We start from the raw sequence: 24580 nt of genomic DNA on the forward strand, positions 1-24580 counted from the left end.
CAGGTGGAGGCCCCGATGGCAGTGCCAGGCTGCTGCACCCGGCCCCTCTGGGCTTGTCTCCTGCCCCAGACCGCAGGGCTCAGGGCCTCAGCTGAGGCAGCCTCTGGGCAGCTGGGGTGATGCCAGCACCTGGGCTGGGCTGTGGCTCACAATGTCCCCCTCCCACCAGGGCCAGAGGCAAGATGATGCCACCTTGGTGCCATTTCCCAGGAGTGGGTCCCCTTAGGGACACCTCTGTCTCAAAGGAGATCCCCAGGCATCCTGGATCCCCTTTACCCCAGGCGGCTCTTACCAGGCCTCTTGGAGCGGATGGTCTGCCGGATCATGAGGGACATGGTGTCCCTGAGCTCGTCGCTGGTCTTGGGGAGGCACCACCCATCCCGTTCTGTGCAGCAACTCTCTGCCCCGTCATTGCGGTGAATGATCTTCTGCAACCTGGGGGTGGGGAGAGGGTTGGGACATAAAGTCCCGGGGTGGGTCTCTGCTAAGCCATGCCAGTGTCGGTTTTTGCCGGAGGCAGAGCTGTACTGAGAACGGCAGCCCCATGAGCGAAGTCTACAGAGAGGAACCGGAAACACAAGCTGTGTGCTCCCAGCTGGGGCCCTAAACCTGTGTGCTCCCTGGACCCCCTCACACACGGGAAGCTCGCCGTGTTACCACTGCACGTGCTTCTGGTGAACCATGGCTTTCAGCAGATTTCAAGATGTATTTGATGGGTTCCCATCTCCTCCCATCCCAGTGAGTGCCCTTTCCCTGCAATTCTTTAAACATCACTGAGAACAAGTCAATAAAAGGTTTCTGGGATCTGGCAGGTCCTGGGATTGAGAACCACCTCATGGGGCCTTTATGTGGACAGTGGAAGAGGAGCAAGGATGTAACAGTAAGAACTGTCTCTGCACAGCTTGGAGCCATGGCTTTCTATAGGGCACCGCCTCTACGAGGGCCACCAGCATGCCAGGGCTCTCGGCAGCACCAAACTCCCAGACAGGCGAGTGCTCTTGCCGGAGATGAAGGCCGACATGAAGTGGGAGAGTGGCAGAGACCACTTTGGTCCCCGGGTCCCACGGGCCCCCCTCAGTGTCTCAGGGCCCCTCCCATACGTACTCTTCCACATTCAAGTCGCATAACTGGTAGAACATCTGCCGATAGGGTGGTAGGGCCCCTTCCTGGAAGATGTAGACAGAGTCCTGGTGAAAAAGGGGGAGAGAGACAGGGAAGGTTAGCCAGGGCCCTGGGGCTGCCCATGTTGGAGACTCCATGTAGGCTCCCATGGGGTCTCTCCAGGGAGCTGGCTGGTCACCAGGACCAGGTTGGGCAGACAAGCTGGAAGGCCAGGGAGTTGGGGAAAAAACAAGGTCCAACTCCCCAGGAGGCTCTGGGAGAGGCAGAGGAGCACGCAGGCCCTCCCAGGGCCACTGGCAACGGTGAGCCCACCTGCGCAGCAGGCCATGGCATGGGGCCGGCACTAGCCTTGTGCCGGGCTCTGCTCTCTGTGCCCTCCTGCCCTCTGACCTTATCCCTCACCCACTGGTGCTAATTTGTCACCCTATGTCCCTCTATGGGATGCCCTGACATCTTTTCTGGGGAAAGCAGGGCTTAGTGAGTATTTACTCTCTCCTTTCCGTACCCAGCCGTGTAGTTCTAGAGGTAAGGATAATGGCCTCCTAGGAGAGGCCTCGAGAAGGAAGGCCACACAGACTGTGGCATGATCGTCCCTCACTGGGAAGACAGCAAAGGTCTGAAAAACCTAGGAAGTAGGCAGGGGCCCCGGACACTGGAGCACAGCGAGTCCCTCGCATCACCTATCTCTGCTGCACTCATCTCTGCCACCCACTCCCTTGGCAGGTGATTCCACCGTGCGGGATGCCCCCTTCTCGGCCGCCCCCAGGACTGTGGAGCGGCTTGCGGGAGCCTGAATGTGGGAACAGCTCTGGAAACTGCCAACTCCCGCCGGGCAACCGCACTGACGGAAACGTGAGCCGGTGAGGCTCCTGCCACAGCTGCGGCCCACATGGCCTGCTCTGGCTCTGTCCTCCTGTGTGTGCCCAATTCTGATCATTCCGGGAGTGGTCACGTGGCTCAGTGGGTGCCCAGGCTCCCAAAGGGCTTGAGAAGGACAGCCACATGCAGCTGCTGGTGCCAGGCTTCCCTGTCGGAGACTTGTCACCACCTCTTCGCCAGATGTCCCCAACACACACAGCCCCGGGGGTTTGCACCCGAGTTCTCACCCTCAGTGTCTGAAGGCTGACCTAAAAGTAGGCAAGTTGCCGAGGCCCCAGTGGGCAGAGCTGCCTTAATCACAGCCTCCCAGGTGTCACCCACAGGGTGCCCAGCCCCAAGAGGGAAGTCCTCCCCTCCATTCCCGGCCTCCCCTGGGAGCCACTCCCCCATGGGGCTCAGGGGCGCCCACCTTGAGCTTGTACTTGCTGGAAGCTGGTTTCCGAGCACCACTTGTCCCTGATGGGCCCAGGCCCTGCTTCAGGTCATGCATAGTGACAAGCTGGCTGGCTGCGTGGGGACAACAGCAGTGCTTGGCATGTGCAGGGTGGGGAGGAGGTGTCTCTCCCAACCACCATGCCCTGCCCTCCTGCCAGCCCACCCTCTCCTAGGGGAGGAATGACCGGCAGAGCCCTGGAGTGACCCCCAGGAACCACCTCCCCATCTGGGTCCAGGTGCCCCGCCTTCCTTGGCAAATCACTCATGACCCACAAAAGGCGCCTGGCACGCTTACGTGTCTTCTTGACGGTGATGGGGAGGCTGTAGTTGTAGGTGCTGCGCTTTGCTTTGACTGGCAAGTCACTGGGGGCATAACCTGCAGGCGAGGGCAGGCATGTCAGGTGGGCGGGCACAGGGCCTGTTGGCACACAACGCTGGCTTCACACCGGAGGTGGGACTTGGGTCTATGGGGCCAGCTCCTGAGAGGGCAACCCCAGGCTGCCAAGCACGCCACTGTGGTCACCAACACATCTCAGCACTTCCCAGGCAGGGTGGGCACTGATGCTGTCACAAGTGCCTGGCCTGCATCACAGGATCATAGGGCACGTGGAGTCACTTAATGAGGGACTGTGGTTCAGAAACGGGCGGTCAGCGGTGGGGCCAGCACAGAACTAGGGCTTTCGTTTCCACGCCATTCTGCACTCAAAAGAGTCTCAGCAACGGGGGCAAAAGGTTTTTTTATTCTTTCCAAATGAAAAGATTCTTACTACAAAAGAGAATGCTAGAAACGGAGAGAGAAACTGAAAGAGAGAAAGGCAGGAGGCAAAGCTTTCAGGAGTTTTTACCGTGTTTCATTCCACAACGGATTCGGAAATCGAGGACTTGATAAATCTTGGCATCTGGGTTTTTTCGGGGGTCATACCCAAATCGAATCCACAGGCTGCGCCAGGGGCCTGTTATCTGGGACAGAAAAGGGGGGAAAAATGTGAGGTGAGGTGAAGGCCCAGGTCCCTGAACAGGGCAGAGCCTACGCCAAGGCAGCAGAAGAGCTCAGGAGCTGGGGACAGGGCTCTGGATGCCCAGCCCTGCTCTGCCATGTGCAGGTCCTGTCACCTTGGTGAGGGCATGTGGCCTTCCCAAACCTTGGTCTTCCTGTCAGATGGAGGGAACAGGAGCACCCTTTCCTGTGGGTTTTTGTTTTTGTTTTTTTGAGAGAGGGTCTCACTCTGTTGCCCAGGCTGAGTGCAGTGGCACAATCATGGTTCACTGCGGCCTCAACCTCCTGGGCTCAAGCGATCCTCCTACCTCAGCCTCCCAAGTAGCTGGGACTACAGGCATGAGCCACCTCACCCAGCTAATTTTTAATTTTTTTGTAGAGACGGGGTCTCATCATGTTGCGCTGGCTGGTCTCCAACTCCTGGATGCAAGCGATTCTCCCGCTTAAGCCTCCCAAAGTACCGGGATTCTAGGCGTGAGCCATCGTGCCTGGCCTCCTGTGGTTTTTCAGAGGATTAAATGAGATAGCGCCCGTGGAGCCTTTACCATGGTTCCTGGCACATATTAACTGTCCAATGTTACTACTGGCCTAATCGATGAGACTTCTTCTGTCCCCAGACGGAGATTTGAATGACTTATGTCTAAAAAGCCAATGCCAGCCAGGCGCAGTGGCTCTCGCCTATAATCCCAGCACTTTGGGAGGCCGAGGCAGGCGGATCACTTGAGGTTAGGAGTTCGAGACCAGCCTGACCAACATGGTGAAACCCCATCTCTACTAAAAATGCAAAAAAAGAAAATTAGCTGGGCATGGTGGCGTGCGCCTGTACTCCCAGCTACTTAGGAGGCTGAGGCAGGAGAATCACTTGAATCCCAGAGGCAGAGGTTGCAGTGAGCAGAGATCACACCACTGCACTCCAGCCTGGGAGACAGAGTGAGGCTTCATCTCAAAATAAATAAAATAAATAAAATAAAATAAAATAAAATAAAATAAAATAAAATGCCAACACCAAGCAGCACAGGTGGCTCTCCTGAGCCGGAAGTCCAACAAGGCAGAAGAAATGAGTCTTTCTTATGTCCTACTGCCTGCTGCAGACCCTCACGGTCATGTCTTACGCTGGCCTTCCCTAATGCTTTGTGAGGCCTGGCAGCGGGGAGGATCCCTTTCCCACTAGCACCTTTGGGAACCTCAGTAATGACATCCATCTTTACATGCTTGTGGATCAAAGGTGGATCTGCCTCCCACTGAACCCCGCTCAACACAGGTAGAGGACGACATGGGGCCGCTGTGGTCAGGGGCTGGGTTCTGCAGCCCAACAGGCTGTGGAGGGCGCCCTGGACTCAGGGAGCTGAAACTTTTCTAGCTGGCTTTAATAAGCTGTCTTAGGGATGCTAGGATCGGGGGGCCAGGACAGGCGGGAAGGAAGGATGGGGGTGCCAGGACGGGGGAGGTGCTAGGTTGGGGGTAGGGCAGGAAGGATGAGGGCCAGGCCAGGGGTGGGTAGGAAGAATGGGCCAGGATAGGGGTGGGGCAGGAAGGACGGGGAGCCAGGATAGGGGGTTGGCTGCTCTTACTATGGCTCTAAGACATCACAGCAGGGACCAGGGACCATATGGGTGGGAACCAAGGCAGGTGGGTGGGCAGCTGACACTTACCATGTAATAGGCTATGAAGGGAAGCAAGACCTTGAGCTTGTCTGGGTGGACGCTGATGTTGGCCTTGACAGCATTCCGGGACCAGATGGGACGGATGTCAAACAGCTGGGGAGGCCAAGGGCAGAGGCTGCAATGAGCACCAGCAGCTTCCACCCTCCTGCCCTGAACTCCCAACACGGTCTGGGCCCCAGTGGCCCCTCCAGAGAGGAGCTGGTAGAGGACAGGGGCTGGACACACAGGGCGTGCCCCTAGGACCTGCTGCCCTCACTAATTCATCCCTTCCCTCAGAAGCCTGGGCTGCACGCCCAGCCTGTGCCAAGTGCAGTTGTGGGGCTGGGTCTCTCAAACAACAAGAGACATGGTCGCTGTCCTCATATAGCCCACAGCGCGGTGGGGAGCAGGGCTCAGGGGGCACGTGCTAGAGTCCCAGGGTCCCCATGCTGCTCCAGTCTACAGAACAGGTGCCTGAGGTGGGACATCGTCAGGGCTGAAGGGGACAGCCTGGCCTGGGGAGGACTGCAAAGGTCAGTGTGGCCACAGTGTAGAGGGCCAGGGGGCTGGGGCAGCGGGCCTCACAAGCCAATTCAGGTCAGGAATGTGGGCTGTGCCTGGTGGGCAATAAGGAGCCACTGACAGTGTGCCCCAGTGACTGCTGGAAATCAACAAGAAATCCACGTGGTCTCCCACAGGCACACTGCGTAAGGGAAGAGCCGGGCTCCAGGTGGCAGTGGCCTCACTGTGAACCTGATGCTCATGCCAGTGGGGACGCAGGACTCCACGGCACCCACAAGCCCAGGGAAGGCGGGCTGCCTGGCAGCACAGTTCCAGTTCTAATGGTAAGAAAGTGCTGGGCCTGGCACACTAGGTGCCCCACTGGGTTTGCTGCAATGAGTGAATGGATGAATAAGAGCTCAGCGGATCCCAGAGCTCCATGTTTAGGTCACATTTGAACAATGCACGCACATTTTTCTTAAGAACTCTAAGAAGCATTTTCAACCTCAGGAATGTAGAACTTATACCCACACAGCCTTTAGACATGGCATCTGAAGGTGAGAAGTTCCCATGCACTAAGGAATGGGTAAAGGTCAGTGCAGCCAACCCCACAGCTAGGAACAGGGAACAGCTGGGTAAACATGGGAAGCCAACAGAGAGGCTGGAGCCACCAGGGCCGGGCGCAGCGCAGGACTTGCCTTCCTCAGCTCCTCCTCCACCTTCCGGTCCACTGGGTTAGTGCAGACTCTCCTCCACGTCTGGGCTGCAGCCTCCAGCGGCTGCTTGGGCACCTCCTCATCCTCAAAGTTGACAAAGATGGCATTGTGGGGGCGCCGGGCCCTGCTCAGGCCAATCAGATTCTCGCCTGAGATGGGGGGATTGTTGTAGCCTTCCCTGGGGACAGAGAGTACAGGTGAGAACAGGGGCACTAAGGCCATCCCAGGCACCCGCTGGGCCAGACCAGGCAGGGAGCCCAGCAGCCCGGCAAGGCCCGCAGCCACCGTGTGCCTCTCTCTGGACATCTGTGCTGGGAAAGGACCCCAGAGTTGGCTGCTAAAGGAACCTCTATTCACAGAGGACGAGATGTGGCCACAACTGCCTATGACAACTCAGAGAAACCCTGGGGCCTGCGGCTCTCAAACTGGGGAAAGGCCAAAAGGTCCTCGAGGCTGGAGTGCAGGAAACGGCACCTGTCATGGGGCTGGTGGCCCCAAAAGTGCACTGAGTCAGGCGCAGCACTGTCCAGCCAGTGAAAAACTGGACAGAGTCTAATGTCCAGCAGCTGGCAATGGTGAAATCACCCAGCACAGTTGCATGAGAGAACACAATCTGCTGTCAAAACAGGGACAAGAGCTGCACTCACTCACATCTGCTTACATGCAAGTCACTTATTTAATGCTCAAACTAATCCTACAGAGAAGGGACCATTTTCTAATGAAGCAGCTGAAACCACAGGGACTGGGAAACTTGCCCAGAGACAGAGCTCCTGGGAAGGAGGTGGGACTCCCATCGAGGAGCCTGGCTGCAAAGGTCCCATCACACACTTGTCCTGCCACCCAACAGAGCATGACTCTGGCTCACAAGCATCTCAACCCCATGCAGGTGAATGAACAAAGAACCTCACCAAATGGCATTGTCATGAAACACAGGGGTTAAAGCCAAGGGTTCCATTTGTCCAAACACATAGAATGCCCAACACCAACGGGGGAACCCCGATGTCAACTACGGACACTGGGTGACGATGTGTCAGCATAGGTTCATCCACTGTTAACAAGTGCCCCCACTCTACTGAGATGTTGACAATGGGGGAGGCTGTGTGTGGGGGCGGCTGGGGGCATATGAGAAATCGCTGTGCCTTCTTATTTTGCTGTGATTCTAAAATTGCTCTAAAAAAATAAAGTCTTAAAACATATACTCACACATACAAAGCAAAGATTCTAGAACTATTTCTGTGTGTTGGCACAGAACACCCTTAGGTAGGTATTTCTCAAAATATTTGTAGTGGTTACGTCTTTAAGGTTGGACACCAAACTTACACAAAAGAAGGCAGGCCAGTGTAAAGAACCCCCACGAGCCCGTTACCAGCTTCAACAATGATCACCACGTGGTTAACTGCATTTCATTTGAACCTCCACCCAACCCACTATTTTGAAGTACATTTTAAAGTAGGTCCCGGACATCATTGAATTCATTCGGGTGATTATTACCTTTTAAAATTTGTTTCCATTTTACCTTAGTTTTCTACATGAGTACATACCATCTGCACACTTACAAAGAATAACAGTATTTTCACATTGTGAAACAAAACTAGAAAGACGGGATCAAGTCTGGGCCTTCTTTTTAAAGTGCCTGCGTTAGAAACCGCACAGGACAGGTCGGCACTATCCCGTTTTCAAAGATGTCCCCAAGGAAAACCGGGTGGCCACCTGCAAGAGCAGCCCGCCTGTGCCCAACCCTGTAGGGAGAGGCTGCACCCCCAGCCTGCTCCCCATGGTGGCCTCAGGCTGTGGTCTGTGTCACCATGATTCTAAGTAGGTGGGGAACTGCTGGCAGGGGTTGAACGGTGCTGATGGCAAAGTCAACAGGACCACCTTGGAGAGTCCCTGAGGAACAGGAGGGACCCACCATCCTCCAGTTAGGAGGACCCCATCAGGCCACCCAGCAGCCTCTGCTTGCCCACCTGGTTTGTGGGAAGCTCAATCTCCCCAGGAAGGGGCCAAGGAGGCAGTGGCTAGGTTTCCTCCCTGCCAGTCCTCATGCACCCAGCAATGTCAGCAGGGTAGGAGAATCGACAGCAGCCCTGGGAGAAAATGCAGATTCTTTCCAGGTGCTGGAAACTGATAAACCACATGTGGAGGGAGAGGGGCCTTGGGGGCCGAGGGCAGCTGGCCCTCCTCCCTCATTTTACCCCAGGGGCTTGAAACAGCTTCCCACTGGCCCGCAGGGCAGAGCAGGGACTCAGATGCTGCTGCCATCTAGTGCCAGGGGCGGCAGTGCTGACAAGTGCTGTTTTCTTTTTTTTGAGATGGAGTTTCACTCTTGTTGCCCAGGCTGGAGTGCAATGGCACAATCTCAGCTCACCTCAACCTCCATCTCCCGGGTTCAAGAGATTCTCCTGCCTCAGCCCCCCAAGTAGCTGGGATTACAGGCATGCGCCACCACGCCCGGCTAATTTTTTGTATTATTATTATTTTTTGAGATGGAGTCTCACTCTGTCGCCCAGGCTGGAGTGCAGTGGCGCGATCTCGGCTCACTGCAAGCTCCGCCTCCCGGGTTCACGCCATTCTCCTGCCTCAGCCTCCCGAGTAGCTGGGACTACAGGCACCCACCACCACGCCCGGCTAATTTTTTTGTATTTTTAGTAGAGATGGGGTTTCACTGTTAGCCAGGATGGTCTTGATCTGACCTCAGGTGATCCACCTGCCTCGGCCTCCCAAAGTGCTGGGATTACAGGTGTGAGCCACTGTGCCCAGCCTGTTTTCTTTTATGTATTTTTGTTTCTGACAAGAGTATGCTGCTTGTGGTGAAGAAAAAACAAACCAAAAAACCACTTTTTTTTTTTTAAAACACGGTCCCACTCTGTCACCCAGGCTGGAGTGCAGTGGCACAATGATAGCTCACTGCAGCATTGACCTCCCAGGCTCAGGCCATCCTCCCATCTCAACTTCCCAAGTAGCTGGGACCACAGGCACACATGCCACCACACTCGGGTAATTTTTTTAAAATTTTTTGTAGACACAGGGTCTCACTATGTTGCTCAGGTTGTTCTCAAACTTCTGGGCTCAAGCAATCCTCCCACACCTCAGCCTCTCAAAGTGCTGGAATTACAGGCATGAGCCACTATGCCTGGCCAATAAGTAACTTTAAAAAATAGGCTGGGTGCGGTGGCTTACGCCTGTAATCCCAGCACTTTGGGAGGCTGAGGCAGGCGGATCATCTGAGGTCAGGAGTTTGAGACCAGCCTGGTCAACGTGGTGAAACCCTGTCTCAACTAAAAATACAAAAGTTAGCTGGGCATGGTGGTGCGCACCTGTAATCCCAGCTACTCGGGAGGCTGAGGCAGGCGAATCACTTGAACCTGGGAGGCAGAGGTTGCAGTGAGCCGAGATCACACCACTGCATTCCAGCGTGGGCGACAAGAGGGAAATTCCGTCTCCAAAAAAAAAAAAAAAAATGGAAAGGATCATGTCACCCCCTGCTTCAAACTCTTATAGTGAATAGTGAATACAATATACTTACAGAAAATGGTATCATTCTATGTGCAAAAGTTTTCTGCAGGGAAGCAAAGTGACTTGATTCTTTTTAGTTAATACATTTCCACAATGTTTTGTTTTTTTTTCTAACAGGTACAATTTATTCTTACAATCAGAAAAAAGTAGGGGGTGGTGGTGGTAGGGGATGTTACAGACTAGGGGACAGCAACCAAAAGCAACATGTGTGGCCCTTGTTTGGCTCCTGAGTGGCTTTTGAGACAATCGGGAAAAAGTGAACAAGGACTGGTTGTGGGTGATGTTGGGGAGTGCTATTAATTCTGTTGGGTAGGAGACTGGTATTGCAGGTCTGTCTGAAACATGAGTCTTCCCTGTCGGAGATCCGCACCGCTTGTTTCTGAAGGCAGCACTGTGCCACTGGGGGTGGAGAGGAGCAGAATGTTGCTCACTGGATGCTCCTGATGGGCACATGGGGGCTACTAGACAATTCGATTCTCTCCACTTTTGAGGTGTGTTTGAACCTTTCTGCAATGCTTTTCTGGAGGCAGAGAATAACACACTCTCTCCTGAGGATGAAGCCTAGGCACTGGTCTTCAATCCCCACCCCCATTCCCTGGCTCACCTGCTCCGGGGCACAGCAGCCTCCCCAGCCTTCCTTTGCATGCGCCAATCCCCTGGTCTGGAAAGTTCTCCCTGGATCTTCACCTGGCTGGCTCTGTCTCAGCTCCAGATGTCAGCTCCTCTGAGGGCCCTCGCTGCTACCTGTAGCCCTGGCCCACTGCCTTCCACCAGTGCAGCCCACTCCCCATGATCTCCTTTAAGGCTCCCAGCCAGGTACTCATGCTCCGTCCAGCTCCCCGCCCCTGCACTGCACCCCAGCTGCTGTGTTGTCCGTGGGCACCAGGCTCCAGGGAGTGCCCTGGGCCACCACAGGTGCTCAATCAGGACATAAAGGAAATACGTAATGAGGAATGAGAAAGCCCTCTCACCCCTTCAAAGAAAACTGCTCTGAGCCCCAAATCTTCCAGACTTTTCTAGGCTTCTGTTATCACACCACCACTTACTTCTATTCTACAGAATCTGGTCTTGCACCTGCCTTTCTCATAGAGCAAGGGAGGCACCTGGGCATGGGTCCCATCAGTCCACAGAGTCCACTCTTTTTTCTGTTTGTTTTTTGTTTTGTTTATTGAGACAGGGTTTTGCTCTGTCACCCAGGCTGGAGTGCAGTGGTGTGATCATATTCACTGCAGCCTCAAAGTCCTGGGCTCAACCAATCTTTCCACCTCAGCCTCCCGAGTAGCTAGGGCTATACAGGTGCATGCCACCATGCCCAGCTAACTTTTTTAGCTTTTTTGTAGAGACAGTCTTGCTATATTGCCCAGTCTGGTCTCAAACTTTTGGCCTCAAGTGATCCTCCCACTTTGGCCTCTCAAATCACTAGAATTACAGCCACTACACCAAGCCCAAGCCCATTCTCTTAAGGGCTGTATTTTTGGAAGCTTAAAACATGCTATGGAACAATTATTCAACAAACACCATCACCTCTGGCCCAGTTTTCAAAGTCCTTTTCGGGCTGGGCGCTGTGGCTCACGCCTGTAATCCCAGTACTTTGGGAGGCTGAGGTGGGCGGATCACTGGAGGCCAGGAGTTCAAGATCAGCCTGGCCAATATGGTGAAACCTCACTTCTACTAAAACTACAAAAATAAGCTGGGCGTAGCCTGTAGTCCCAGCCACTCAGGAGGCTGAGGCAGGAGAATTGCTTTAACCCAGGAAGCAGAGGTTGCAGCGAGCCAAGATCGCACCACTGCACTCCAGCCTGGGTGGACAGAGCAAGACTCCGCCTTAAAAAAAAAAAAAAAGGCCCTTTCATTTTACTCATCTGTTTGCAGTAATCTTGCTCCCCTAAATCTGTGTGTGGCCCATGGACACTTGCTGAGTACCTCTCACAGGCCGGGCTCTGTTCTGGGCACCAGGGCTATGACAGAGACCGAAGCAGGCCAAGTCGCTGCCTCTGGGGAGCATCCATTACGATGCAAAGTTTTTTTCCATGTTGTCTTTCTGTGTGTAATTTTAGAAAGTAGAGCATACAAAAATCAGGACACCGTGGCACTGGGCCACGTGCAAAGCCTGCAGAGTGGGAGACCGGGGCGGTGCTGCCGGCGGGACCTGGCGCCGACCCCACGTCTCGGCTTCCTCATGTGTACGATGGGGGTGTCAGGAACCCTGGGGAATTGATCCCAGGCTGGGGTGAGATGTACTCACAGCGCTGCTGCACAGGGATGTGGAATAACTGGCAGTGTGGCTGGTCAATGTCATTCATCCCCAGTTGGGCATTTTCAAACTTGTTTTCTTCATTTTGTTTTCACAGTATTCAATCTTGGATTTTATATAAAGGAAATCCTATTCTTTTACGTCAATGTATGGCATTTGACAATTTGACTACATTTGACAATGCCCAGGCCTGCCTTTCCAACAGCCGCTGAGGTCTCTATTATGTCAAGAACCTCTGAGTTACAGAATTCATTTCATCTGAATTGAATGTGGGCTTGGGCAGGCTGTGCACACGGGAGGTGTGGTGGGTGGCAGGGGGTGGCGGTGGGTGCACTATGAGTCACGTCCATGTGGCTCTTCAAAGCTCTCAGTGTAGGAGAAACCCACTACTGATGAGAGTGAGCACCTGTCCTGAGGAGAGGCACCATGTTCCGGAGGGGACACAGTCCATAACCAAGTGCAGAGCAGGTGAGAGCTGTATAGAGTCACAGATGCCTTGAGAAGGATGGCACTGGGCACTGGGCACGGTCGGGGGTTCTCTGAAGCGACCTCCAGCCGCACGGGGCAGACCAGGAAAGGGTAAACAGCTGAGGTGAAGTGGGGCCGAGGCTTGGCAGGTGAGTGTGGCAAAGAGAGGAGGGCAGGGGAGGGACAGATGATAAAGAGGCTGTGAAATCTCTGCCAGGGACAGGGACGGTGAGGCCATAGGAAGCAAAGGAGGTAGGAAAGAGCTGGGGTCAGAGAGTGGGACGTTCCCAGGCGGCTTGCTTAGGTAGTGTCATTACTAGTGACAGCAAGGTCCAGAGACTGGCTGGTCAGCAATGACCAGGGGATTAAGCCAAAGGACATTTCTCAGCAGGAACCCACATGTCCCAGAGTCACGTTCTTTGCACTGTCCTCAGGAGTGAGGCCAACCTGGTGATCACACAGGCCACCACTTACTAAGGCCCTGTTCTGTACTCAGCTCTGTGCTGAGAACTGCATGCGCTTTTTAAATTCAATCCCAATACCTCTGTTGGGTAGGTACTACTATCATCCCATTTTCCTTTTTTTGTTTTTTTTTGGAGACAGTCTCACTCTTGTCACCCGGGCTGGAGTGCAGTGGCGTGATCTTGGCTCACTGCAACCTCCGCCTCCTGGGTTCAAGCGATTCTCCAACCTCAGCCTCCCGAGTAGCTGGAATTACAGGTGTGCATCACCACGTCCAGTGCGTGAGCCTCCACGCCTGGCCCATCCCATTTTTTCAGGATGGAGAACCGAGGCTGCATGGAGGGGGGCCTTACCGGTGCTGGGTCTCTGGTCGGTAGAAGTAGTCCACCGGGGCGTCCAGCCGGGAGAAGATGGGCGGGGGGATGTAGAGCGGCAGCTCCTGGTGGAAAAAGGCCTCCTTCTCGGGCCGGAGCATGAGCACCTTGTCATACATTGACGTATGCTTGCCGCCTGCTTCCGTATGCACGGCCAAGTACTGGAAGTCAGACATCCCTAGAAAGAGAGGTGGGCAGATGGCAGACATTGTTGAGTCCAGGAATGGGCAGCTGCCACACACCGACACCCACATCTGCTTAGGGAGGTGCTGAGTAGGCCATGTGGTGGAGGCTGCAGGGTGAGGGTGGCAAGAAAACACACCCTTCCCAAATGCTTCTGCAAAGTTGGCTCGATGCAGTCCAAATCACTTACATATAGATTATTTTGGGGAGGTGGGGAGCTACGTGATAGGTAAGGATGGAGTCCAGGTGAGTGCTTCTTAGATGTTACTTTTAACTGTAATAACTGCAATTACCTTTGCACCAACCTAGTAACATGCATATGAATCTGCCGGGATCTTGCTAAATGCAGGTTCTGACATGGTGCATTTCTACCAAGCTCCCAGGTGAGGCTGATGCTGCCAGTCCAGAGACACACACACTGAGCAGCACGGTGCTGGTTCAATTCGATGAAAAATACGAGGTGTTATGTTTTATGAATCACTTGGGAAACTTTGTCCCAGAAAGAACAGCCCTCTTTGGCGAATGCCATGACCCACCAGAATGACTGCCACTAAAAATGCCCAACCCATAGGACCCCAGGTCCTGCTTCTCCTTCATTTCACTTTCTTCTTCCCCTCTTTTCTTTCTAGTCCTCTTTGCCCTTCTCAATCTTTATACTCTTCAGATTCTGCCTAGAACTGCAGCTGTAACTCAGCCAACTCTAAGGCTTGTTAGTAATATGCCAGGCACCTCCTGTGGGCCAGAGGCTGGCCCATTCACAGGCATTGCCTCCCGGAATCTTCACAAGGGCCTAAGGAACGCAGGCTCTGTAGCCTGCATTGCACAGACAAGGACACTGAGGCTCAGGGAAGCCAAGCCACCTCCCAAAGAAACTGGCAGGGCTCAGGCAGGCACAATGCCAGAGTCTGTCTTTCTCATCCGTCTCCCTCCCTTGCCTTATTGCCTCCTCATTGGGGTTCCTGGTAGGTGGCAAATCTGATTGAGGGCTCCATGAGGGACGTTCAACCTGCTGGGAGTTCAGAGGAGGAGGAGGTCCCAAGGAGCTTCAGGAGCTAGGAGGGCATGACCAACAGCAGCCGAGACAAGAGAAGGTTCACAACACTGTGGTGGGGGAAAGACTGGAGGTCTACTGACCAGTTTTATTTGGTCCCACACAATGGTTTCATTAAAAATTAGGAGATTTCTAGCTTAAGAACGCTGAAGATTGGGCAGCAATGAACCCGCAGTCTCTGGGGAACTGTTGGCTGGAGGGAAGAAAGGCTGCCTCCTGGATGGGGCCTGTGCCCTGCTGTGTCCCCACAGCCCCTGGGCATATCCTGGCCCCCTCTACTGGTGCAGATGACCCACACAGCTCCTGCAGGCAGCTGGGATGGCCCGCCCTGAAATAACCAGACATTGCAAGAGTAGATTTCAGTTACCCTGAAATTTGTAAATGGTGGAGATGATGCCAAGGATCTCCATGTCAAATGTGACCTCGGAGTGGGCCTCAGTGCCCATCACCCCTTTCTGCCGCCTCGTTCTCTTCCTGATGCGGAGCAGCAGGCTGCTGGTACTGAAGCGGTTGGCGCACACTGGGTGGCAGTATGGGTCCTTGGGCCGGAAGTACAGCTCCAGCCTCTTGGTGGGGTCCGCGTAGATCTGTGGCAAGGCCAAAGGAGACAGAGCAAAGCAGTGACAAGCCAAGTAGCCAGCAGGGAGCTGCTCCTCTCTCAATAGAAGCCTGACGGTGATCCAGGAAAGGCCAGGAGGCTCACGTTTCATTCTGGGCTCTTAATTCCCAAAAGACCCATTTTTTAAACCCATGTATCTTGGTTTTTATCTGGTGGAAAAAATGAGAATCATCTCCTTCCTTCTAAGTAAATGCCATCATCCATCAAGTGCCTGCTCAGCGTGGGGCATTAGTTGGTCCTTCTGGCAACACTTGAGGGGAGATACTATCACCCTCATCTTTGTAGGGACCAGCCCCACAGGGTCAGTGGGTTTTTCTCCCCGTGTATGGAGACAAGAGATTGTAGAAATAAAGACACAAGACGAAGTGATAAAAGAAAAGACAGCTGGGCCCGGGGGACCACTACCACCAAGACGTGGAGACCGGAAGTGGCCCCAAATGTCTGGCTGCGCTGTTATTTATTGGATACAAAGCAAAAGGGACAGGGTAAAGAGCGTGAGTCATCTCCAATGATAGGTAAGGTCACATGGGTCACGTGTCCACTGGACAGGGGGCCCTTCCCTGCCTGGCAGCCGAGGCAGAGAGAGAGGGAGGGAGAGAGAGAGAGAGACAGCTTATGCCATTATTTCTGCGTATCACAGACTTAGCACTTTCACTAATTTTGCTACTGCTATCTAAAAGGCAGAGCCAGGTGTACAGCATAGAACATGAAAGTGGACTAGGAGCGTGACCACTGAAGCACAGCATCATAGGGAGATGGTTAGGCCTCCGGATAACTGTGGGCAGGCCTGTCAGGCCCTCCACAAGAGGTGGAGGAGTAGAGTCTTCTCTAAACTCCCCCAGGGAAAGGGAGACCCCCTTTCCCGGTCTGCTAAGTAGCAGGGTTTTTCCTTGACACTGATGCTACTGCTAGACCACGGTCCCCTTGGCAACAGGTGTCTTCCCAGACACTGGCGTTAGCGCTAGACCAAGGAGCCCTCTGGTGGCCCTGTCCGGGCATAACAGAAGGCTCGCACTCTTGTCTTCTGGTTCTCACCATGTCCCCTCAGCTCCTATCTCTGAATGGCCTGGTTTTTCTTAGGTTATGATTATAGAGCGAGGATTATTAAAATATTGGAATAAAGAGTAACTGCTGCAAACTAATGATTAATGATATTCATATATAATCATGTCTATGATCTAGATGTAGTATAACTCGTTGTTTTATATATTTTATTATACTAGAACAGCTCATGCTCTTGGTCTCTTGCCTCGGCACCTGGGTGGCTTGCCGCCCACAATCTTGGAGGTAACTCAGGCTTGGTGTAGGGTGGAGTGGCTTGTCTAGGGTTACCTACTCTAACAACTACCCACCATAAAGGGTCTTGGTATTCAGTCTCATATGCAAATGTTTCCAGGTCCAAATGAGATTAAATCAATTAGTAACAACCATTTGGGCTCTGACTTGCTGTTACCTCTAGCTTTCCAAGCACATGAAACTGAATACCAACACCCTTTTGGGTCCCTCTCCTTAAAAACCCCAAGAATACCATCTATGTCATACGATTGTTATGATTAAATATGTATAAAGCACAGCTCCTGGTGCCTAACTCATGGTAGACATTCAATATGTGCCACTTACATATGAATGAATACTTGCCCGATGCTGGGTCACAACGAGCATTGGATGTGTGCATGTGAAAGCACCAATGTGAACTGGGACAAGGTCACCTACGTGCTGGTGAGCTGGCTCCCAACACCCGGGACAGGGTCTGGCCCTTAGGAAGCGATCAGGAACTATCTCAGGAGAGAATGAAGAAGACTTGGTCCTCAGGAATCTCCTCCTCATGAAACACACACCTCTGAGTCCTGATGGGGTGGGAATGAACCCAAACATAGGCCTGGCACAGGGGAGGTGCTCAAGAAACATGAGAAGACTGAACGGGTAAGGAAGGTCCCTTCCCAAAGTGCTCACACTGTAGCTGGGTACAGATAATCCTTGAGGTTAGCGAGAGTAGGGAGTCTGTCAAAGCCATAAATCAAGTGAATAATATAAAACAGGAAAACGTGATTAACTGGGGCTCTACTGGCAGCCTGTGCTTAATGAATTCAGGGCTTTTCCATATTCGTAAAGGATGAGGAAGCAGGAGGTAAAAGTTCAGACTCTAGATCAAAGTATGAGTTCAAATCCCCTTGTACCATATAGATGTCTGACCTAAACTTTCTTGTGTCTTTATCTGAAAAATGTGAAAAAAATGGCATCTAACTCACTAGATTGCTGTAAAGACTCAATCATGCATTTGACAAGTATTTACAGAACTAGGCAGTGTTATGGATGTTAGGAACAGAGAACTGGGCCAGGCATGGTGGCTCATTTAGCAAGATCCCGGCAGATTCATATGCATGTATTCCAGCCCTTTGGGAAGCCAAGGCGGGTGGATCGCTTGAGTCCAGGAGTTCGAGACCATCCTGGGCAACTTAGGGAGACCTCATTTCTACAAAAAATACCAAAAACTAGCTGGGCGTGGTGGTGCATGCCTATAGTCCCAGCTACCTGGCAGGGTGAGGTGAGAAGATCACCCAAGCCTAGGAGGTTGAGGCTGCAGTGAGCCATGATTGCTCCACTGCACTCCAGCCTTGGTGACAGAATGAAACCCTGTCTCAAAAAATAAAAAAATAAAAATAAAGAAATACGGAAGTGAACAAAAGAAGTCCTCACTCTCATGGAGTTGATAGTCTTAGGGCCAAGAGACAGTAATTTTTTTTTCCTTTTTTCTTAAATGTTTTATATTTATAAGCCTTTGTCAGAATAAACATTTTAAAACATTTTCACATTGGAATTAACAGGATGAGGAGGCAGATAATTGCCAGTGGCCACTTTGGTTAGGGCGATCAGGGAAAACTCCAGAGACACTTCAAGTTCTGGTACATGTAAAGAACTTACACAGAGCATCCTCCAGCTGCCCCACTTGCTGTGTGACCTTGAACAAGTTCCTTCTCTCGTAAAATACAGACACTGACAGTTCCTACCTGGTAGGGTTCTAAAGAGGATGGACTGTAAGTAAGGCACCTAGAGCCGTATGTGGCACAGAATAAGATGTCAACCATCACTCCCTCTAATCCTAACCACGTAACAGTCTATCCCTCTCAGGTAAGTCAACAGAGCTTCATCTCCCCGTGCCTCAGTTTTCTACCCCAGGTAATGAGGATACGGCAGTGCAACACACCCTGTGGGGCTGCAGAGTTGCATTCCTGGCACCAGTGCCAAGGCTGCGGCTCACATTTGGGGATGGAATGGAAAAAAAGCCCCTAGGAGCTGGGCACAGTGGCTCATACCTATAATCCCAGCACTCTGGGAGGCCGAGCCGGGCAGATCACCTGAGGTCAGGGGTTCGAGACCAGCCTGGCCAACATGGCGAAATCCCGACTCTACTAAAAAAAAAAACAACAAAAATTAGCCGGGCGTGGTGGCGGGTGTCTATAATCCCAGCTACTCAGGAGGCTGAGGCAGGAGAACTGCTTGAACCCAGGAGGCGGAGGTTACAGTGAGCCAAGATCGTGCCACTGCACTCCAGCCTGGGCGACAGAGCCAGACTCCATCTCGAAAAAGAAAAAGAAAGAAAAAAAAAGCCCCTAGGGGTCTCCCCCACAGTCCCTTCCCCTCTGTTCCCTGGGGGAAAAAAGGCCGTTCCTGGCAATTACAAATACCAAAGCCCTGCCCATTGGCCACCCAGAGTCCGCCACATTCTCCGTTGCCAAGGAAACCACACAACTGGGTAGACTCGCCCCTTCGGCCGCTGTCCAGCAACTCTGTCCCTCTCTCGGTGTCCCGGATATTAGATATAGTGAGTTCCTCTTCAAAGGTTCAGCTTGTTCAACTCCCTTGTTCTTTGTTCTCCATCTTCAAAGTCTAACTTCCTTGTTCTTCGTGTCTCCTTGCCCTTAGTTACCCGCTCTGTAACTGTCCTTCCCGCCAAAATCGCTCATCCCGCCACTGTAACCCACATCCCTGTTCTATTTGAAATAGCCAATCGAAGGCCAGGCGCGGTGGCTCACGCTTGTAATCCCAGCACTTTTGGAGGCCGAGGCGGGTGGATCACGAGGTCAGGAGATCGAGGCCATGGTGAAACCCCGTCTCTACTAAAAATACAAAAAATTAGCCGGGTGTGGTGGCGGGCGCCTGTAGTCCCAGCTACTCGAGAGGCTGAGGCAGGAGAATGGCGTGAACCCGGGAGGCGGAGCTTGCAGTGAGCCGAGATAGCGCCACTGCACTCCAGCCTGGGCGACAGAGCGAGACTCCATCTCAAAAAAAAGAAATAGCCAATCGAGATCAGCTTAGATTGTGTGGTCCAACTCCAGCCAGTGGGACAAGACACAGAAACCTTCCCTCCTTTGTTCGGTATGCTCTTGCAGCGGCCAGAAGAGCGAGAAGTAAATTTGCTAAGTTTACTTCTGCAGAAGGGTGCTGCTCGCTCTTCTGTTTCTTCCCTTCCATCGAGCATCAGCTGCTCCTCAGAAGAGCTTTTTGTTTCAGGGGTAAAGGGAGAAGGATTTAGAGCAAAAATCTTAGAAGACACAGAGGTCAAATATAAAAATTGATCAGCCCACGTTAAATTTCTGCTAATCCCTGAAGCGGGAACTAACCTGTTAGGAAGAGACTTAAAGTTAGGTATTTACATGTTAACCCAGAAGGATTCCTCACCTCATTAAACCTACTTATCACCACGAAGAAAAATACGTTCATCTCGATGTCTGGTCAAGGGAAGGGAATCGGGGAAGACTCCAAGTCCTGCCCCACCCCGCCATACATATAAAGTTAAAAACCCTGGGGGGAAATAGTAAGAAGGAAGCAATATCCCATCCCCTTAGAAGGCAGAATAGGCCTAAAACCTATCATTGAGAGTCTCATTAGAGACGGGCTCCTTGAACCCTGTGTGTCCCCTTATCCCAATACTGCCTGTAAGAAAGTCAGATGGGTCATACCGACTAGTGCAAGACCTCTGGGCCATCAACCAGATATTCCAGACTACTCGCCCTGTTGTCCCTAATCCTTACACCCTCCTCAGCAAAATTCCATACGACCATCAGTGGTTTACACTAATATATTTAAAGGATGCTTTTTGGGCATGCCCCTTGGCTGAGGACAGCTGAGACATTTTTGCTTTCGAATGGGAAGATCCCCATTCTGGACGGCAGCAATGGTATCGATGGACAGTTCTCCCCGAAGACTTCACAGACTCCTCTAACCTCTTCGGTCAGATTCTAGAACAAGTTCTAGAACAAATTTCTACCCCAAGACACATGCCTGCTCCAATACGTGGATGACCCGCTGGTATATGATGAAGCTATAGAACAGATAGCTCTCCATCCACCTCCTTAACCATTTGCAAGGAAAAGGGTTACGGGGTTTCAAAGGGAAAGCTTCAATTCGTACAGCCAGAAGTTAAATACCTAGGACACTTGATAAGTATGGGCAAACGAAGGATAGGGACTGAACGCGTTGAAGGGATCGCGTCCTTCTTACCTTTACCTAAAACTAAGCAGGAACTCATAACATTCCTAGGATTGGTTGGATATTGCCGCTTACGGATTGACTCATATGCCCTAAAAACAAAAACTTTATACCTAAAGCTTGCCCAAGAAAAGCCTGACCCTCTTCTGTGGACCTCTGAAGAAATCCACCAGGTTGAAGAACTAAAACATATGCTCATAACTGCCCCGTCCTAGCACTGCCTTCCCTAGAAAAGCCATCTCACCTTTTCATTAATGTAAACAAGGGGGTAGCTTTAGGGGTACTTACTCAAGAAGATGGGGGTCACTGGCAACCTGTGGCCTTCCTGTCGAAAGTTTTAGATCCAGTAACCTGTGGACGGCTTGAATGTATTCAATCCATCGCGGCTACCGCTTTGTTAACTGAAGAAAGCAGAAAGCTGACCTTTGGGGGAAATTTAGTTGTGAGCATGCCTCGTCAAGTTAGAACTATCTTAAACCGGAAAGCAAGGAGATGGCTCACTGACTCAAAAATTTTAAAGTATGAAGCTATCCTATTAGAGAGATGATTTAACACTAACCACTGATAATTCACTTAACCAGCAGGTTTCCTAACAGGGAATCCAAATCTAAAAGGACCTGAGCATGAGTGTTTAGATTCAGGCCCGATGTAAGGGAGACCCCTTTCAAACAGGGCAGCACTTATTTATAGATGGCTCTTCCCGGGTAACTGAAGGAAAAAGACACAATGGATATTCAGTAGTCTATGGAAAAGCCCTTGCAGAAGGAGGGTCAGGAAGGCTGCCCAATCATTGGTCCGCCCAAACATGTGAATTGTTTGCAATGAATCAAGCCTTAAAGCACTTGCAAAACCAAGAAGGAACTATTTATTCTGATTCCAAGTACGTCTTCGGGCTAGCTCATACCTTTGGAAAAATCTGGACCGAATGAGGTCTCATTAATAGCAAAGGCCAAGACCTTGTCCACAAGGAATTAATCACCCAAGTATTAGGTAACCTCCAGCTGCCAGAAGAAATAGCTACTGTCCATGTCCCAGGACACCAGAAAGGTCTTTCTTGTGAAAGTCGAGGGAATAACGTTGCAGATCAAATAGCCAAACAAGCTACCATTTCCTCCGAAACGCTCATTTTTCACCTAATCCCTTGTCTTCCTCCCCCGACCGCAGTTCCCATCTTCTCTTCTACTGAAAAAGGGAAATTAATAAAAATAGGGGCCAAAGAGAATTCCGAAGGGAAATGGGTGTTACCAGACCAAAGAGAAATGTTATCCAAACCCCTCATGAGAGAAGTCTTATTTCAGCTGCATCAAGAAATTCACTGGGGACCCCAAGCCATGTGTGATGCAGTTCTCAGGGTTTAGGGATGTACAGGAATTTATACTCTGGAAAGACAAGTTACAGATAGTTGTCTAATATGCAAAAAGACTAATAAGCAGACCCTAAGAAAACCACTCCTTGGGGAAAGGAGTCCAGGGTTAAGACCGTCCCAAAGTGTCCAAATTGATTACACCGAAATGCCCCCAACTGGTTGCCTAAAGTACTTATTAGTGATAGTAGATCACCTTATACACTGGAGGGAACCTATTCTCTTTTTAAGTGCAACTGCTAATAATGTAATTAAAGCATTGATGGAGAATATTATACACAGGTTTAATAGATTAATAGAAAATATTGATTCAGATAATGGGACTCATTTCACTGCACATGTCATCAACAAACTAGCCCAAGTACTAGACATAGCAGGTGAATACCACACTCCCTGGCACCCACCTTCATCAGGAAGAGTGGAAAGAATGAACCAAACTCTGAAGAGTCACTTAACCAAATCAATCTTAGAGATTCAGCTGCCATGGACTAAATGCCTTCCCATCGCCTTGTTAAGAATCCGAGCTGCCCCTCAGAAAGATGTTGGCTTATCCTTTTATGAAATGCTATATGGGTTGCCTTATCTACACTCCATTGCTGACATTGCTACGTTTGAAACAAAAGATCAGTTTCTTAAAAACTATAAACTTGGTCTATCCTCCACTTTTTCTTCCCTCAGGACTAAAGGCCTCTTAGCACAGACGCCAGCCCTAGAGTTTCCAGCACGCCAGCATCAGCCTGGGGATCACGTTCTCATCAAAAGCTGGAAGGAGGGAAAACTTGAACCAGCTTGGGAAGGGCCTTATCTGGTACTCTTAACTACTGAAACAGCGATCCGAACGGCTGAAAAGGGATGGGCACACTACACGCAGGTGAAAGGAGTAATGTCCACAGACAGGGAAAAATGGGCTGTCACCCCGGGACCCACCCCTACCAATCTAACCCTAAAAAGGGCTTAATAATCACTTGTTTATTTTTCCTTTTCTTTCCAACAGAAGGTCATCTTGTCATCAATGTGACTCAGGCTAACCATCCCTTGACCCTTCAGTTTGACCCTTGTTCAGTTACCCCGTGCAGATACGAACAAGCTCAAAGGCAGCTATCCAATGTAGGTAAGTATGTCCATATCGCAGAGAGTCAAACAAGTATAAGTATGGAGCCTTAAAGGGCCCCTGTGCTGACTGGGCAAATGTTTGGTGGATCAACCAACATGGGAGGTGGACAGCCAACCCCCCTCCTTTAAATAAGTTGCGGAAAGTCAAACAAAAACTCTAACTTATCCATGGTTCAACTTCACCAAATTGTAAGCCACTGCAGTGTAACCCCTTATTGCTAATTATAGATAATCCCCAAACAATGGCCCAAGAACCCTCTGTATTTGGACGGTATGGGTTAGGAGCAGATGTTACAGGACAGGATCCCATAGGAACCCTCTAAGGTTGACTAGACCATCGGCGGTTAAAAACAATGAAGAGGCCGGGCACGGTGGCTCACGCTTGTAATCCCAGCACTTTGGGAGGCCGAGGCGGGCGGATCACGAGCTCAGGAGATCGAGACCACGGTGAAACCCTGTCGCTACTAAAAGTACAAAAAAAAAATCAGCCGGGCGTGGTGGCGGGCGCCTGTAGTCCCAGCTACTTGGAGAGGCTGAGGCAGGAGAATGGCGTGAACCCGGGAGGCGGAGCTTGCAGTGAGCCGAGATTGCGCCACTGCACTCCAGCCTGGGCGACAGAGCAAGACTCCGCCTCAGAAAAAAAAAAAAAAACAACAACAACGAAGAAACCCAGACCCAGAGTCCAGGGAACGTATGGGACCCAACGCTCTCCCCAAACATATCAGGCCCAGCGTTCCCCTCCCGTCTCCACAACGACCCAGCCAAAGTAACAGTTGTAGAAGTAAGAGACCTAAAGCAAACTCTAGCAACTGAAACAGGGTACTGAGACGCAAACGCCTGGATGGAACGGATTAAATATTCCGTCTGCACTTTAAACAAAAGTGATTGTTACACTTGTGCACACGGTAGACCACAGGCCCAGATTGTCCCCTTTCCACTTGGATGGTCCTCCAGCTGAGTGGGCAGGGGCTGTATGGTAGCTCTTTTCCGGGACCCCAAAGCCTGGGGTGATAAATCGTGCTGAGCTCTCTCTCTGCTGTTCCCTGAGGTTCAACACCCTGCAGGTCAGCCCCTGAGGGCTATCCAGCTTCCGTCTCCCAATGCCAATTTTACTTTGTGCCTCTTGTGACAAGGAAAATTTGGCATTCCTTGGGGACCTAACAGGATGCAGTGAGCTTAAGCCCTTCCAAGAGCTTACCCATGAATCTGCCCCTAATCATTCATCCTGAGCAGATGTATGGTGGCATTGTGGTGGACCATTACTGGATACTCTGCCAAGTAACTGCAGTGGTACTTGTGCTCTGATCCAATTGGCCATCCCTTTCACTCTGGCATTTCATCAACCAGAAGAAGTAAAAACAAGGCACCGTAGAGTAAGAGATGCCCCCCGCGGTTCC

The 24580-nt window shown here is 51.6% G+C and overlaps 1 protein-coding gene across 3 annotated transcripts in view; it reads right to left on the reverse strand.

Moving 5' to 3' along the window:
* Positions 1-24580, reverse strand: part of GTF3C5 (general transcription factor IIIC subunit 5) — a 28421-nt gene that overhangs the window by 1278 nt on the left and 2563 nt on the right. The window contains exons 2-11 of one of the 3 annotated variants that reach the window (XM_055270549.2): positions 14966-15185; positions 13344-13542; positions 6276-6471; positions 5086-5190; positions 3282-3396; positions 2732-2812; positions 2411-2508; positions 2229-2249; positions 1105-1187; positions 293-435 (exon numbers count right to left, since the gene is read on the reverse strand). In XM_055270549.2, the coding sequence (XP_055126524.1) occupies positions 293-435; positions 1105-1187; positions 2229-2249; positions 2411-2508; positions 2732-2812; positions 3282-3396; positions 5086-5190; positions 6276-6471; positions 13344-13542; positions 14966-15185 (1261 nt within the window). The remainder of the gene's footprint in view (positions 1-292; positions 436-1104; positions 1188-2228; positions 2250-2410; positions 2509-2731; positions 2813-3281; positions 3397-5085; positions 5191-6275; positions 6472-13343; positions 13543-14965; positions 15186-24580) is intronic. The other 2 variants (XM_055270550.2, XM_055270551.2) reach the window with 2 other exon arrangements.

The sequence above is a fragment of the Symphalangus syndactylus genome, chromosome 3 (genome assembly GCF_028878055.3).
Source record: "Symphalangus syndactylus isolate Jambi chromosome 3, NHGRI_mSymSyn1-v2.1_pri, whole genome shotgun sequence".
In the NCBI taxonomy this organism is placed as follows: Eukaryota; Metazoa; Chordata; class Mammalia; order Primates; family Hylobatidae; genus Symphalangus; species Symphalangus syndactylus.